The 15,517-nt window shown below is 37.2% G+C and overlaps 1 protein-coding gene across 6 annotated transcripts in view; it reads left to right on the top strand.

The window, feature by feature from the left end:
• The window catches only part of CAPRIN1 (cell cycle associated protein 1), an 82,766-nt gene that overhangs the window by 56,015 nt on the left and 11,234 nt on the right, over positions 1 to 15,517 (top strand). For all 6 annotated transcript variants that reach the window (XM_070935539.1, XM_070935531.1, XM_070935513.1 and 3 more), the window contains 7 exons: positions 87 to 169; positions 4,571 to 4,708; positions 5,728 to 5,780; positions 5,865 to 5,951; positions 7,734 to 7,886; positions 8,103 to 8,208; positions 8,849 to 8,910. In XM_070935539.1, the coding sequence (XP_070791640.1) occupies positions 87 to 169; positions 4,571 to 4,708; positions 5,728 to 5,780; positions 5,865 to 5,951; positions 7,734 to 7,886; positions 8,103 to 8,208; positions 8,849 to 8,910 (682 nt within the window). The remainder of the gene's footprint in view (positions 1 to 86; positions 170 to 4,570; positions 4,709 to 5,727; positions 5,781 to 5,864; positions 5,952 to 7,733; positions 7,887 to 8,102; positions 8,209 to 8,848; positions 8,911 to 15,517) is intronic.

Raw genomic sequence — 15,517 nt, forward strand, 5'->3', positions numbered from 1 at the left:
ATTGTGATCTAATTATTTTTTTTGGCAACATTAAACTTTTCAGGTAACATTACATTTCTGTTAATTTCTTCTTTTTTATTTTGAAGGTTGAATGAACAATATGAACAGGCATCCATTCATTTGTGGGATCTATTGGAAGGGAAGGAAAAACCTGTATGCGGAACAACATGTAAGTATTTTTATTCTTACGATTTTCAAATGATAACATTTATAATATTGAGGGTGATTCTTTATAATTTGCAGTACCTATGGTTTAATACCAACAAAGAAGACATAGCAGACTGCAAATTGTCATAAAATATCCTTAATTTTATATGCTAGCAAAACAATGCTTAGGATCATCCAAAAGAAGAGAGACCAGATGTTCAAGCTGCTTTAGAAAAGGCCAAGGAGCATGAGACATTATTGCTGATGCATAGTGGATAACTGAGAAAGCCAAAGAATGCCAAAAGAAGTCAATGTATGCTTTATTGATTATAGAAAGTCTTCTGTTTGTGTTAATCACATCAAGCTCTGGAATGTGCTCAGAAGAATGGGAATCTGAAGACACCTTATTGCCCTTATGAGAAACTTATACACAGATCAGAAAGCCACTATATAGACAGTGAAACAAATTGGCTCCAGGATGGCAACTGTACATGACAAGGCTTTGCTTTCCCCTTATTTATTCAAAATATATGCTAAGTAAATTTTAAGAGCAGCTGGATTGGAAGAATATGAGCATGGTTTTAAAACTGGAGGAATAAACCTCAATAACTTATACAATGCTGATGACAATATGATGGTAGTTAAAATTGCAAAGGATCTATGAGCTCTGGTAATAAAAGTCAAGGAGCACAGTGAAAAAATGGGACTAAAATTAAATACAAAGACCAAACTAATGACAGGTAGAACAACCAACCTTAGAATTTATAGTGAAATAGTGGATAGCTGCTGCCTTTTAAGATCAACCCATCAACAGTACAGAAACAAGCAGTGAAGAAATATATCATAGACTAATACTTGGTAGAACAAAAGCCTTGGATAAGATATTAAAATTTTGTAATGTTTCTGTATCTACAAAGAATTGTGCAAGCCACGGTATTCCCTGTGATTGTCTATGGAAGCAAAAGTTGGAATTTGAAGAAACAGGAGAGGAAGAGTATTGACACTTTTGAGCTTTGGTGCTGGAGAAGGCTCCTGAGAATACCATGGACTGCCAAGAAATCAAAGGACCATCAAACTAATAACAGTTCTCTCTGAGGACACTAAAGTCTAGATAGACTCAAATTACCCTAGTATGGCCACATTATGAAAATATATAATTTCTTTGGAAAACCCTCTGATGCTGGGAAAGATGGAAGGAAGAATAGAGAGAAAGAGGATGACCAGCAGCAAGGTGGATGGACAGTTATAGTAGTGATAGGTTCACTGTTGGAAGACCCTAAAGACCAGGTTAGAGACGCATTGTTACGAAGAAAATCTACCTATGTGGCCATTAAAAGTCAAAAACTTACAATCATTTTTTTTTGTTTCATTTATATCCCATTAACACCAGGAACAATAATGCAATTCTTGAATTTACATTCAAAAGTGCTCTAATTTCTCTAAACACCATGTCCCATATTTTTTGTGCACTGTCATAATCCCACCACATGTGTTTATATGGTCCAACCTCTTTCTTGCACCTCCAACAAATATTTGTATATTTACCATCTATTTAGTTTACGTGGTGTTAAATACCACCTCCATATCACTTTATATCCATTTCTTTAATTGTATTAAATTCAACTAAATTGTTTTGGAGGGGATAAGGGCACAATTAGAATATATTGTATATCTTTTAGCTGTTATAGAAGAAGAAATATAAGGAGGGAAAATGGTCTCCAGGGATGGGATGCACTGTATTATTTGTATTTCTTTTTCTTTTCTTTTTTTATTTAGATGTATATGTGTATGTTCGTATTGTTTGCATTACTTGTATTTAAAATAAAATTTTAAAAAAAGTCAAAAACAACTTGATGGCCCATAATCAATGTATTAATTTGTGTATTTTATATTCATGTAATCTTACTAGGTTGTTATTACAACATTTTTTAATTGTGTTAATGGACTAATTGTGTGGAAAGTTGCTCATTTAGGAATGTCCATTAAATCACATCATGGGGATTTATATAATTTACCTTAATTTATAGCATTTCTGTAATGACATAACATTAATATGAGTGACCTACGTCATAGCACAAATTTAGTATGCTACATCCAAAGTCAATTGGATTGACATCTAGAAAAGAAGGTTTCCTTGTATTGCTGGTAGTAATTAGCAAATACCTCTTTGCAAAAACTGGATTTGCAAAAGGGATTTTCAAAGTTGCATATTATGCAGAAAAATATTAGAAATTTCATGTCTCCTACTGAAGAAGAATGAATTGATTGCCAGGTAATTTTACCAGGTAATTTTACAATACAGATAATTCTAGCTTAATGACTCTTCAGTGGCTTTGAAATTATGATGGTGCTAAATGAAGAGAGTTAGTGTGCCCTAAGTTATGGCCATTGCAATGCCTCTTTGATAAAAAGCAATACCTTTAAAACTGTGGCGATGCTGCAACTATCTCCTCCCAATCTATCCAGCCCAATGCACTCAGCAATGCAAGTCTGGACCTGAGGTAAAGGCCTTAGGCTTTTGGAAGATGGACTAAACTGGCAATGCTCTGGGCCTTGCTGCATTCTCCAAGTCACATGAGCCTTGGGGAACAGCACAATTGCCCTTGCCACCCAGTGCTCTAGATCTGCATGCTGCTTACCTTTGGGCATTTTTTTTTCTGTTGAGAAACCCATGCAGTCTACCCAAGGCACCTCCATATCACATCGGGCCTTCTTTGCCAAAGCCTGTTTATATGCAACTTCGGAAGCTTCCAGAAACCCTTTGCAACATCAGAAGTCCTGAACAAATAGGCTTCATTCTTTAAAAGTCTCCTGAAACCCCACATGACCTTGAAAGCCTTTGGGAGCCCCAGGTGAACATATTCCATTCTCATAGGGCTTCTGGGCCTGGTGGGATGAGGAGGAAGCCTGGATCTCCCAGGCTGCTGCAGCTTTGCCTCTCACTGACGTACCCCTCCAATTTCCTCTGGGGCTCTTCCATTGCCCTGAGGCATTCTCACATTCTTTACCTGATGCTCCATCTGCTTAATGACCTGCACAATCACTTTAATGGCTGCAACCAGGACAGCCAGGATTTTCATTGTCTTGCTTAATAATCACTTTGCTCAATAACTGAGATTGTGATAATAATTTGAGGCCTACTAGTATACTTTCAGAAAGATGTAAAAAATGATTCTGGGGCCTTGCTTCAGGCTAACAGAAGAGTACACAGCCTTGGGCTGGTTGGCACCCTGAAAATGCTATCCCTGCCTTTTAATTAATTTTAATATTAATTTTTAATTCATTCTTGGCTTTTTAAATTGTAAATTTCATATACTGTTTTAACATTTTAACATTTTTACTTGTACACCTCCCAGAGTCCCTCTGTGATGCAGATGGGCTGTTTTAAAAATGTAATAAATAAAAAAAATAAATACTAGATTCTAGTATGTTTAATGAAATCAATTCATACATAAAATTTTTTATGAGGACACTTAATGGCTATATCGAATTACTACCCCAATTAGAAAATGCACAGCCTAATTAATCTCATACTGGATATTACTAGATTTTTTTAAAAAAATATCTTTTCTATAAAGGAAGATTACTCTAGAATTTGTAGTAAATGCTATATTCATTGCATATTTTATATTTGAACCACTTCCACAATCATTTATCTCAATATGCTCCTTTTAGAGGACTTAAAATCGTCTATGAAGCACTATGTGCCTTGGGCTTTGATCTTCAAGTGGTTGTTTTGTATTAAATAACACAATAAGTGACATATTTACTGCTTTATGTCCTCTAATTAATTAATTGTTGAATTAATATGGTAACAATTCTTATTTCTTGATTTGAGAAGACCCAAATGATATGTTAACTTGAGCACCCCTGATGATTGGATTCTGGAAAGCATACTAGGCAGCAATATTGTGTAATAGTGGAATTCTAAGAAAACATTGGGCAGTTGAATCTGGGTTATAGTTAACTTGGTTCAGTTTATTTTTTTAAGGAAGTAAGATTTCTTGTTGCTCATTAATATTAAGATGGCTGCTTATTGTAGATCTAGGAATGTTGTACGCTAGTATACTCTATAGAATAAGCCTACTCAATAAAATGCTTTTTTGTTTTTCTTTGTTAAAAGTATCAGGTCCAAGTATTCGTTCATGTTAGGCAAATATTTTATGATTGTGTATTTTCCATTTATGCAATATTATATGTATAATATATAATCTTGAAAACAATCAGTCAAACTGCATTTCTGTTTATTTTACAACAAATATACATGTATTTTAATATACTTCTGTAAATAGAAAATTTTTTTCAAACAAGTACTTTTTACAATATGGAATAATTGAAACATAATGATTGTTTCTCTTCTGTAGTTAATGTAAAGATATTTGGCAAATGACACAGTTAAAAAGTGATGTTTTCATGGTTACAGATAAAGCCCTAAAAGAAATTGTTGAACGCGTTCTTCAAACAAGTTATTTTGACAGTACTCACAACCATCAAAATGGACTTTGTGAAGAAGAGGAGACAGCATCTGCACCCGTAGTTGAAGATTCTGTGACAGAAGCTGGTAACTAAAATAAATAATTGAGTCTGATCCTAATGTTAATTGAAGAATCCCATTTTGCTCAATGGGAATTATTTTTGAGTTAAAATATATAATAATCATGATATATTTGTAGAACTTTTGAAACCTTGTGTGTACTTATTTGTTGAGTGCAGTTTACTTTCTATACTATATAGTATATAAAAGGCTATACTCACGCTACACACTTAGAAGTTGATTTTTAAATTCTTTTCACATTTATTTTCATGCAAAGTAAATTGGTCACATGAATGTCACACTGGCCAGCCTTTAAAAACTAGGCTAGCAAGCCATCTATTAAATCAAACCACAGAAATCCGTAGCTTTCTTGAAGTCAGGAATTGTATCTTTTAAAAAAAAGATAGCTTCTGAATTTACAAGGGTATATGTTTAGTGAAGAAGTCACAAGGAGAAGCCAGAATTTTTAGACTTTTGTTTATTCAAGGGTTAATATATAAAATGGGAAGGGTTAATATATAAAATGGGAACCAAGTTTCTCAGATATGAGTTAACAATTTTGCCCTTTCCTCCAACAAGAAGAAACAGGTTTGAGAGATGTTAATGGGTGGGATGGATCCTTAACTCAAGGCATCTATTTAACTTGTTCAAATTTCCATAACCCATAAAACGAGCTGAAATGTTTTGCTTGCCAGTTCCTAGTATACTCAGTTGGGGTGGGGAATAGGGGCACAAGAGAAGATTAGTGAATTACACAGTCATGTTCCAGCGACTTAATATTTTCAGAAGGCAAAATGTTTTTTAAACATACAGTTCAAGAGAGCTATTAAATAATGAAATATCTCAGATTTTAAGGCCTATATTTTGTGGATTAAAATAAATAGTTGTTATAATTTTACTTCACAGCTAACTTATAGATGAATAAGAATATTTTTACTATTTTTTATTTAATTGTAAAATCAGGCATAGAAGTTTAATAATTAAATATTATTAATATAAAATTCATTTTAATAAAGCTTTATGTAAAGAGTGTATTTTCCTCACAGAGCCAGAACCAACAGAAGAATACACTGAACCAAGTGAAGTTGAATCAACAGAGGTACTCTTTAGTAGAAATACTGTAGTCACCTTTCTAGAATGAATGTTGTTGGTTTATTGTTATATTCTTTCATTTTTATTTTAGTATGTAAACAGACAGTTCATGGCAGAGGCTCAGTTCAGCAATAATGAAAAGGAACAAGTAGATGAATGGACAGTTGAAACTGTTGAGGTAAATTGTTACGTATCTTTTATAAAATTTCACTAAGTTATAATTCCTTCGTAACTTATAACTGTAATTAAAGTAGAATAATTAATCTTGAACATTCTCAAAAAATCCTTTGACAGGAATGAATATTTTCTCCAAATATAGGAGTCCTTGGGTTACAACAACTTGTTCAGCAACTATTGAAAGTTGCAACAGTGTTGAACAAGTGGGTGCTTGGCAACCAACTCACACTTGGAATATTTATTTATTTATTTATTTATTCAAACTTCTATACCGCCCTTCTCCTTTTGGACTCAGGTTGTTTAGTTGCCTTCCACTTGCATGATCACAATTTTGGGGCTTCCAACAAGCAAAGTCAATGGGGAAATGGCAAGGAAAGTTGCAAGTTGCTTTAGTAAGTCTCAACTGTGCAGCCTCCGCCTGACCCTCTGCAATTGTGTCATGCTAGTCATCTGCACACCTTCATGTATTATTGAGATTGGCTGTACTTGTACAGTGCTCACCAGCGCATTCTTCCTGGCAATATGTGTGCCCCTTTGCCTCCCCACTGGCTTTGGTTATTGGAAGCTGGCAGGAAGTTGTAAGGAAGTGCTTGTTTAATGATGGGGACTGAGACGATTGCCATGATTAAGTGATATGGTCATGTGACATGTTTTACAACTGCATGCTTAGTGACCAAAATTCCAGTCTTAATTATTGTTGTAACTTGAGAATTACCTGTATTTATTAGTAGCATATTATTTTATATACTGTATCTATACTGTATTATATACTGTTATTATCTAGAAATCCTTACATATATAATTTGAGCCTTTATCAGTATAAAACAAATGAATCAGAATTGATGAAAATGCAAAGCTTCAGCAGTTGTATGGTTGTGCATAGAGTATCAACAGTAATAACAAGCACTGAATATTAGTGATAATTTTATTGATATAAAGGGCATTTGAGCATTAATATAAAATAAAAATAAGCAATCATATGGTTAGCATTGCCTTATAAATGCATACCAACTCTGTTGTTGGAATTGTGTCAGCTTATTACTTTAAGTTAAATATGTGTGTTTTAGTTAGGTTATAACATTTAAGGATCCTATCTTTTCCCCTTTATAAAGATATATCTACAGGTTGTCCTCAATTTACAAGCACAGTTAGGACTGGAATTTTGGGAATAAGTGATGCAGTCATTAAGCGAACCATCACACGACTGAACCTGATTTTGCTACCATTTTTACCATGGTTGTTAAGAGAATCTGGCTCCCCAAATTGAATTTACTTGTCAAAAGCTGGCTGACAATGTCTCAAATCACTATCATGTGACTGCAAGAGGCTGCAACAATTGTAAATATGAGCTGGTTGCCAAGCATCCAAGTTGTGATCATCTGACTGCAAGCATGGTACAATGTTTGTAACTTTTGAGGACAGGTTGTAAGTCATTACTTTCAAGTCCACTGTAACTATGAACTGTTGTTAAATGAATGGTCGTAAGTCGAGGACTATCTGTATAAAATCACTTGATTACTGTCATATTATTAAAATCCCAAGCATGCTATTATTTACAGAGATCTGCTTTCTTTCTCAGTTTTTAAATAAGCTAATAGCATATAGTGCTAGCTTTGTCCAAATCATCCTTCCCATTTTTGCACTTTTAAAAGGAAATATTTACCCAGGTTTTAAATATTTAAAGCTGAAAAACATTTATCTTTACATTCTTCCATAGGTAATATTGTCAATTTGCCATTTAATTGTGGACTGTTTGAAATTGTATTGATTATTTTTAATGTAGGTGGTAAATTCACTCCAGCAACCACAGGCTACATCTCCTCCAGTTCCAGATGCCCATACGCTTACAGCTGTAGCTCAAGCAGACCCACTTATTAGAAGACAACGGGTGCAGGATCTTATGGCACAAATGCAAGGCCCATATAACTTTATGCAGGTAATTAATAATATAAGATTACAGTATTTTAAAAAATGAGTAGAATCCAGTTGAAGTGGGGAACTGTTTTCTTCAATTGAACTGAAACAGAATTTGGCCCTGACTGATTTTCATTAATTTTGTCTGTGGTGAAGCTGTCTTAAATCTAGTTTAATAATGTAAGAGTAATGTAATGTCTCTAGTGAAGCTGGCTTAAATTTTGGCTTAATTATCTAGGACTCTATGCTGGAATTTGAGAACCAAGCACTTGACCCTGCTATTGTTTCAGCTCAGCCTATGAATCCACAAAATTTGCAGATACCACAGATGGTTTGCCCTCCAGGTCTGTAATATAATATTTTTGTATGTGAACTATGTAGCAAAGTGGCAATGAAACTCAAGTAATTAGGTATTTTTACATTTCACTCCATTTTATATTCTACCTTTCTACATTTGTAGAATGTTCAACTTTACAAGGAAAAAGTGAAGCTTAATCAAAATATTCACATGTTATGATAATTAATAGTTAAAATCTGCTGAAAAGACACATTTTAAGTGGAAAGAATGGGACTTAACACATATCCTAAGGAAATAAATAAATAAATAATAACAGGAAATAAATCCTGTTGAAATGTTTCTCCAAGTCAGTCTACCTTTGAAATTGGGGAAATCCTCAAAAGAATTTCTCCTGCAGGTCTTAATATATGAACAGGTTTATAAGGGGAGAGGCAGTCCTTCGTTTACAACTTTAGAGGTTACAATGACTGCTTATAAGCAATAGAAAATAGTTCTTCCCATACTGAATTACATATTTTAGTTTGTATAATTAGAAACTTACCTGATCCATTTTGCATCAGCTGATATTTCTGGATATTTTTAAGGATAGTCCCATGGAGACATTATAGTAGTCAAGTGCAACATGAGGCATTCTTAAAGAAACTTCCACTGCATTAATTTCAATATTGATTGTATTCTATTTCTAGTTCATGCTGAATCTAGACTTGCACAAACAACCCAGGTTCCTGTACAACCTGAAGCTACACAGGTAAGAATCCTTGATAATTAATGGCTGAATATTTCTTTCTAAACCTTTCCCTCCTCCTTATTTAGGAATTGTTGAGCTAGGTTCTACAATACTTTCTTCATTAGCATGTAATTAGAAGTGGATGAACTTTTTATAATGTACTTCTGGATTACCAAAACTGGGCAATTCATTTTCCTTTGAAAACCCAAGTTTGTATCTTTCACACTATTTTGATATATCATCCAGAACTATTTAATATTTGCTTTGGAAAGGAAATATTAAAAAATGTTTCCTCAGACCCACTGCTCTGGTTATAGGAAAATCCATAAGCAATTAAAAATATTTATAAAAGTTCTTTTTGAAAAAAATCTGAACCCCATTGTACTCAAAATATGATACAAATAATAACTTAGCATACTGCTTAGTTTAGCATTAATTCCATTGGGGAAATTACATAGAAAGAAATCTGTAAATGCCTCTATGTACAAACACATGGAGACATCACAATGAAAAGCCAGCAATTAAAACTAGGGTTATACAAAACATTGGGTGGTCTGTGCTTAGATTGAAATATGTTTCATCTGGGTATATATTCCAAACACATAGAGGTAGAGTGAAAGATATCAAGAAAATGAAAGGCTGAGTGTTGTGTAAAAATAGCTAAACAGAGCAGAAGAAAGGTTAGGATTACAGTGCTGGAAAAGATTGATGGGATGGGTTTCTATAACACACTTTAATGCATGGCAGGCCACAATTTTTTTTCATGCATGAAACACAGTATATTTCATGTAGTCAGAATTCTGAAGTAATAATTATCTTTGGAAATTAACTGTGGAAGTTGGCTTTATTTTAGTATTCGAATTAGCATGTCATGTGACTTTTGTTTGCAATGTTTTTCCCAAATTAGAACCATGCCTGTAAAGTATTTAGGGTGAATTGAATCACAGCCATTATTTAATTTCATCTAGAGTTTTTCAAAATACTGTTTTCTTGCCCAGCCATTTCTAGATAGTTGTTTACAGCCAGTGAACATTGTCTGTATAGAATGTATAATTTTTCTCCATTCAAATGTCCCCATCAACTCCCATCAGTTTTCATTGAGTCTAAATATGTTAGATTAGTTTAAATACCTATTAATTACTGTAGTTTTAAAAGTATTCCTTTCTAGGACCTTAAAGTGGTGTTATGACTCATTAAATAAATTTCCATAAAATTAATGGTAAATAAAGATTAGGATTAAAGATGGAGCCATGATTAAAATCACAAATGAAAATCAGAATACAGTAAGCATTTCTTGTAACTAAAAATCTTGCTAATTTTTACTATCAGTTTCAGAATGACATCACAAATAGAGAGACTTTTGGAAAAGTAATAAAAAACTTTAAATCGGTAATGTTCATAGAAATATACAGAATGCAAAAAATCTAATTGTAATTCTCTTCAAATGCATGAAACTCATTAATCTGAAAACTCAAAAATAACTGGAATGAATGCTATAGTCCTCAACTTACAACTGTTCATTGGATTCAAATTTGAACTGAATGAAATAAAATGAATTCCAATTTAAAACGGTCTCAGAAAAAGTGACTTACGATCTGCTACTCACACTTACAATCATTACCACTCTGGTGATCACATGATTTCAATTAGGTTGCTTGGCAACCAGCTCATATATATGACCAGTTGCAACATTGTCTGATCATAATTTGCAACCTTCCCAGCCAGATCCCAACAACCAACATTAATTGGGGAAGCAGCAAAGTGGTACAATTGTATCACTTTACAAGAGCCTTGGTGGCGCAGCAGACTAAAGTGCTATTAAGTAGCACCAGCTGCCTGCAATTACTGCAAGTTCAAATCTCACCAGGCTCAAGGTTGACTCAGCCTTCCATCCTTTCGAGGTAGGTAAAATGAGGACCCAGATTGTAGGGGCAATAAGCTGACTTTGTATTAAAAAAAAGAACACCGCTTAGGGGGAGCTGAAAGCCCTACTAAGCAGGTATATACAAAAGTATGAAGGCTATTGCTTAACGCATTGTAAACCGCCCTGAGAAGGGCGGCATATAAATTCAACCAACCAACCAACCAACCAATAAATAAAATATAAAATTGGGTCTGGCCATTGATGACTTGCTTAAGGACTGCTTAGTGAAATTCTGCTCCAAATTATGGTCATAAATCAAGGACTACTTATAAAAAAACTGGCCAACAATTTGAAAATACTCCTCTATGATTTTTTAAGGGACAGAAAAAACTACCTTTAAAGTGATGAAGATATTCATCACAGAACCAAGAATAAACTAATAACTGGAATACCGTATTCAGCAGCCATCCTGAATAAACTATTAAAATTGGCTTGTCCTACTATGTGGCATTCTATGTACACAATTACATGCAAATGGTCAGTCACATAGAAACATAAGAGCTGGCACAAATTAAAATTGTCATTAGCTTTGTTTAAATGTGCTAGAAATAAGGAAGCATTAATATCCATTATAAAAATGTTACTTAAACAGAATGAAATGTCAGTTTAATTCCAAGTAGTGTATGTTCTTAAAACTGTCATTCTCTCCTATTTTACTGTTCATTTTTTATTTATGTCCTAATTTTTTGTTCAGTTAATACTTAAGCTAAAATACAATACAAATAGGAAATAAATATAGGAAATATAGATTTAAAATCAATGCTAAAATCATTGAGTATTAATAACTAACAGAGGTTTGGTACTAGTTTTTGCTTCTGGTTATTTTTCAGGAGCAGTGGTAAGCTATATTAGTCATGTCAAGATTGTAAACAAAATCTGGGAAACGATTGCCATACCTGAGTGGTTCATAAATAGATGCATTAAATATAAATACACAAATATGTTCCATGCTAATTTTGTATCCAGTGATGCTTGAGAAGTAGAAAACATTCATAGACTGTTGTGTAGCATCTCCTGAACCCTAGTCCTCAAGTTCACGTTTTTCATTAATTTTTACCAATTCTGTTACATCTGGATTTAATTTTACCTGTTCTAAATTACCTAGCCAATTACTGAGCTTCAGTAATGTCCAAGGATATTGACTATTTCCTAAAGAAGGAACAGTGGAATTGGGAATCACCAGAATATTTATGATGCCAGCTATGGATAATTTTCCCTGCAGTTTAATACATATATGAGAACATAGGCAACAACATGGAGCCTTAGGGATACCGTTGGTCAGTAATCTAGATGGTAGTAGTCAGTAGTGTCACAGTACTGCCTTCTATGCAGAGTCCAGAGAAATACACTAAGACCACTGCAAGGCCCATTCTCATCAGATTGTTCAGAATGATGCTATGTTGAATAGTATCAAAGCTTCCCACAATTCTAGGACAACTATTTACATTTCCATCATTTAGTTTCCAGCATAGGTTGTTCATTAGGCTGCTCATCTAATACTTGACCCTGTTCTATAGAATCTATAAGTCTGTAGATTAGAGGAGTTCTTAATTTGATGCTGTCAGAACCCTTTCCCTCCCCAGCACATGAAGAGAACTAAACATACAAAGAAATAGATAAAAAGAAATAAATATAAGTAGTCCTTGACTTAATATCACAATAGGGACTTTAAAATTAATAATTAAATAGTGTGGTTATTGAGATGTTTTGTGACTGCACCCAGTTTGATGGCCTTTTCTTCCACGGTCAATAAATTCATTGCCATGGTTGTTAAATAAGACGTGACCACGACTTGTAACTGGCTTCCCTATTGATTTGCTTGTTAGAAGTTGACTGAAAATGTCATGAATCATGATCACGACAGTGGGACACTGTCTGTTTTAAATACACAATAGTTGCCAAGTGCCCGAGTCACAGTCACATGACTGCGGGGAAACTGCAATGGCCACGAGTCATTTTTTGCAGCACTACCATTGCTAAATGAATGGTCATAAGTTGGAGCTGTCATTAGCAAATGGCTTTGACAGGTGTCTATCCTTACAGGATTAATTATCTCTCAAAATTTGCTCGGGGCTTTCCTTCTGCTTTGCAAATCAGGGCAGACTTACCCAGGCAAAGTGCGGATGAGATGAATGTGCTCCTACCTCGCAAGTGTAAGGTTTGCCCAGGCAGAACAGCAGCAAATTTGACAGCATTCCTGCCTTACAGGCTTAAGAAATTTTTCAACCCCTCGCATTTACGTTGCTTATCACCCCCATGGGATTCATCACCCAGAAATCCTGAATTAGGCAGAAGTTAGAAGATTTGTGTAAATAATCTTTGGCAAAAAAAGGATAACATTTCTATATTTTTAGTGATAGGAACATTTACTTATTACGTCAGTCATTGTTACTTAATTTGCCTTGATTCAGAGATTGGGCTTTATACTAAACTTGTGTGAAGATCTATGAACTGAATCTCCTATCCAAATTATGCAGTCCTCCAAAGCTTTTGGAGAAGTAGAAAAGATCACTGGAAAAATTGGTACAGCTAATATAATTACTAGGCTTTCTTAAAAAGATTACGAAATAAAAACTGGTCATAATCCTTAGTATATCCATCTCACAAAGCAGTGCTGTAATAAGCCGAGGGCCCAGGGGAGGGGCGGGGGGGGTGGCGGTTATTATTAACGAGGATCTGGATCCGAGGGAGACCACTGTGCCTCAGATAGCCGGATGTGAGTCCCTCCTTGTGAGGTGGGGCCGTGGGGTTCAGATGGGCTTGTTGCTTACGTACCTGGCTCCCTGCCGCGTGGCAACAGCCCTTCCTGAGCTACTCGACGTGATAGCCACGGTGGCAGTAGATACACCCAGGCTTTTAGTCATGGGTGATTTCAACTTGCCATCTGTCGGTGAAACGTCTGAGGTGGCTCGGGAGTTCATGGCTTCCATGACGGCCATGGACCTGACCCAGTTAGTTCATGGCCCTACTCACAGGGGAGGTCACACTCTGGATCTGATTTTTGTCTCTGGCCAGTGGTTGAGTAGTCTTGTTATAGGGGATATAGACATGGAACCCTTGTCATGGACTGACCACTCACTCCTTCGCCTAGATCTTCGAACCGCGACCCCTCACCGCAGGGAGGCGGACCCAATTAGATGGATCCGCCCCAGGCGCCTGATGGATCCTGATAGGTTCCAGACGGAGCTTGGGCCATTTCCTGAGGATCTAGCACATGACTCGGCCGAGGACCTGGTAGCCGCCTGGGATCGGGCGGCTGCTGGGGCCTTGGACCGAGTTGTGCCTTTGTGGCCTCTGACCCGATGCCGATCCCGGGTGGCTCCTTGGTTTACTGAGGAGCTGAGGGAAATGAAGTGCCGGAAAAGACGCCTGGAGAGCGGTTGGAGGGCCAGTCTCGCTGAATCTGATCGAACACTGGTAAGGTCGCATATTAAGGCCTACCTAGTGGCGATAAAGACGGCAAAGTCTAACTACTTTTCCGCCTCTATTGCGTCATCAGGGAATCGTCCGGCCGCCCTGTTTAGGGTGACCCGCACCCTGCTCCATCTGGGAGTGCGGGAGGATCCCTTAGAAGGCAGGGCGGAGGATTTCGGACAATACCTGTATGACAAAATCGCTCAGATCCGGGGGGATTTGGACTCTGACTGGGTAGATCAGGGCAGGGTGACGAGGAACAGTCTTGAGAATGTTATCTGGGAGGAGTTTGATGCTGTGACTCCCGATGATGTGGACAGGATTTTGGGGAGACTTAGTGCGGCCACATGTTTACTGGACCCGTGTCCCTCCTGGTTGGTACTGGCTTCCCGGGAGGTTACACGAGGCTGGCTCCAGGGCGTTATTAATGCTTCCTTGAGTGAGGGTCACTTCCCCGCTGCCCTGAAAGAGGCGGTGGTGAGGCCTCTCCTCAAGAAGCCGTCCCTGGATCCAGCAATATTGGCTAACTATCGTCCTGTCTCCAACCTTCGCTTCATTGCGAAGGTTGTTGAGAGTGTGGTCGCGCAACAGTTTCCACAATTCCTGGAGGAAACATCCTATCTGGATCCGTTCCAGTCAGGTTTCAGGTCTGGGCACAGCACGGAAACGGCATTGGTCGCGCTGGTTGATGATCTCTGGAGGGCTCGGGACAGGGGTTGTTCCTCTGTTCTGGTCCTATTAGATCTCTCAGCGGCTTTTGATACCATCGACCATGGTATCATGCTGCACCGGCTGGAAGAGTTGGGGGTGGGAGGCACCGTGTTACGGTGGTTCTCCTCCTTTCTCTCCGACCGGTCGCAGTTTGTGTTGGCAGGGGGGCAGAGGTCGACCTCGAGGCCTCTCATTTGTGGAGTGCCGCAGGGATCGGTCCTCTCGCCCCTTCTGTTCAACATTTATGTGAAGCCACTGGGCGAGATCATCCGTGGCTTTGGGGTGAGATACCACCAGTACGCTGATGACACCCAGCTGTACATCTCCACCCCAGGCCACCCCAACGATGCCCTTGAAGTGATGTCCCAGTGCCTGGAGGCTGTGCGGATCTGGATGGGGAGGAACAGGCTCAGGCTCAACCCTTCCAAGACTGAGTGGCTGTGGCTCCCGGCATCCCGATATAGTCAGTTGACTCCATCACTGACTATTGGGGGCGAGTCTTTGGCCCCCACTGAAAGGGCTCGCAATCTGGGAGTCCTCCTGGATAGGCAGCTGTCTTTGGAGGAACATCTGACGGCT

The sequence above is a fragment of the Pituophis catenifer genome, unplaced genomic scaffold (genome assembly GCF_029215685.1).
Source record: "Pituophis catenifer annectens isolate HBS135680 unplaced genomic scaffold, rPitCat1.0.hap2 SCAF_1, whole genome shotgun sequence".
NCBI lineage: Eukaryota > Metazoa > Chordata > Lepidosauria > Squamata > Colubridae > Pituophis > Pituophis catenifer.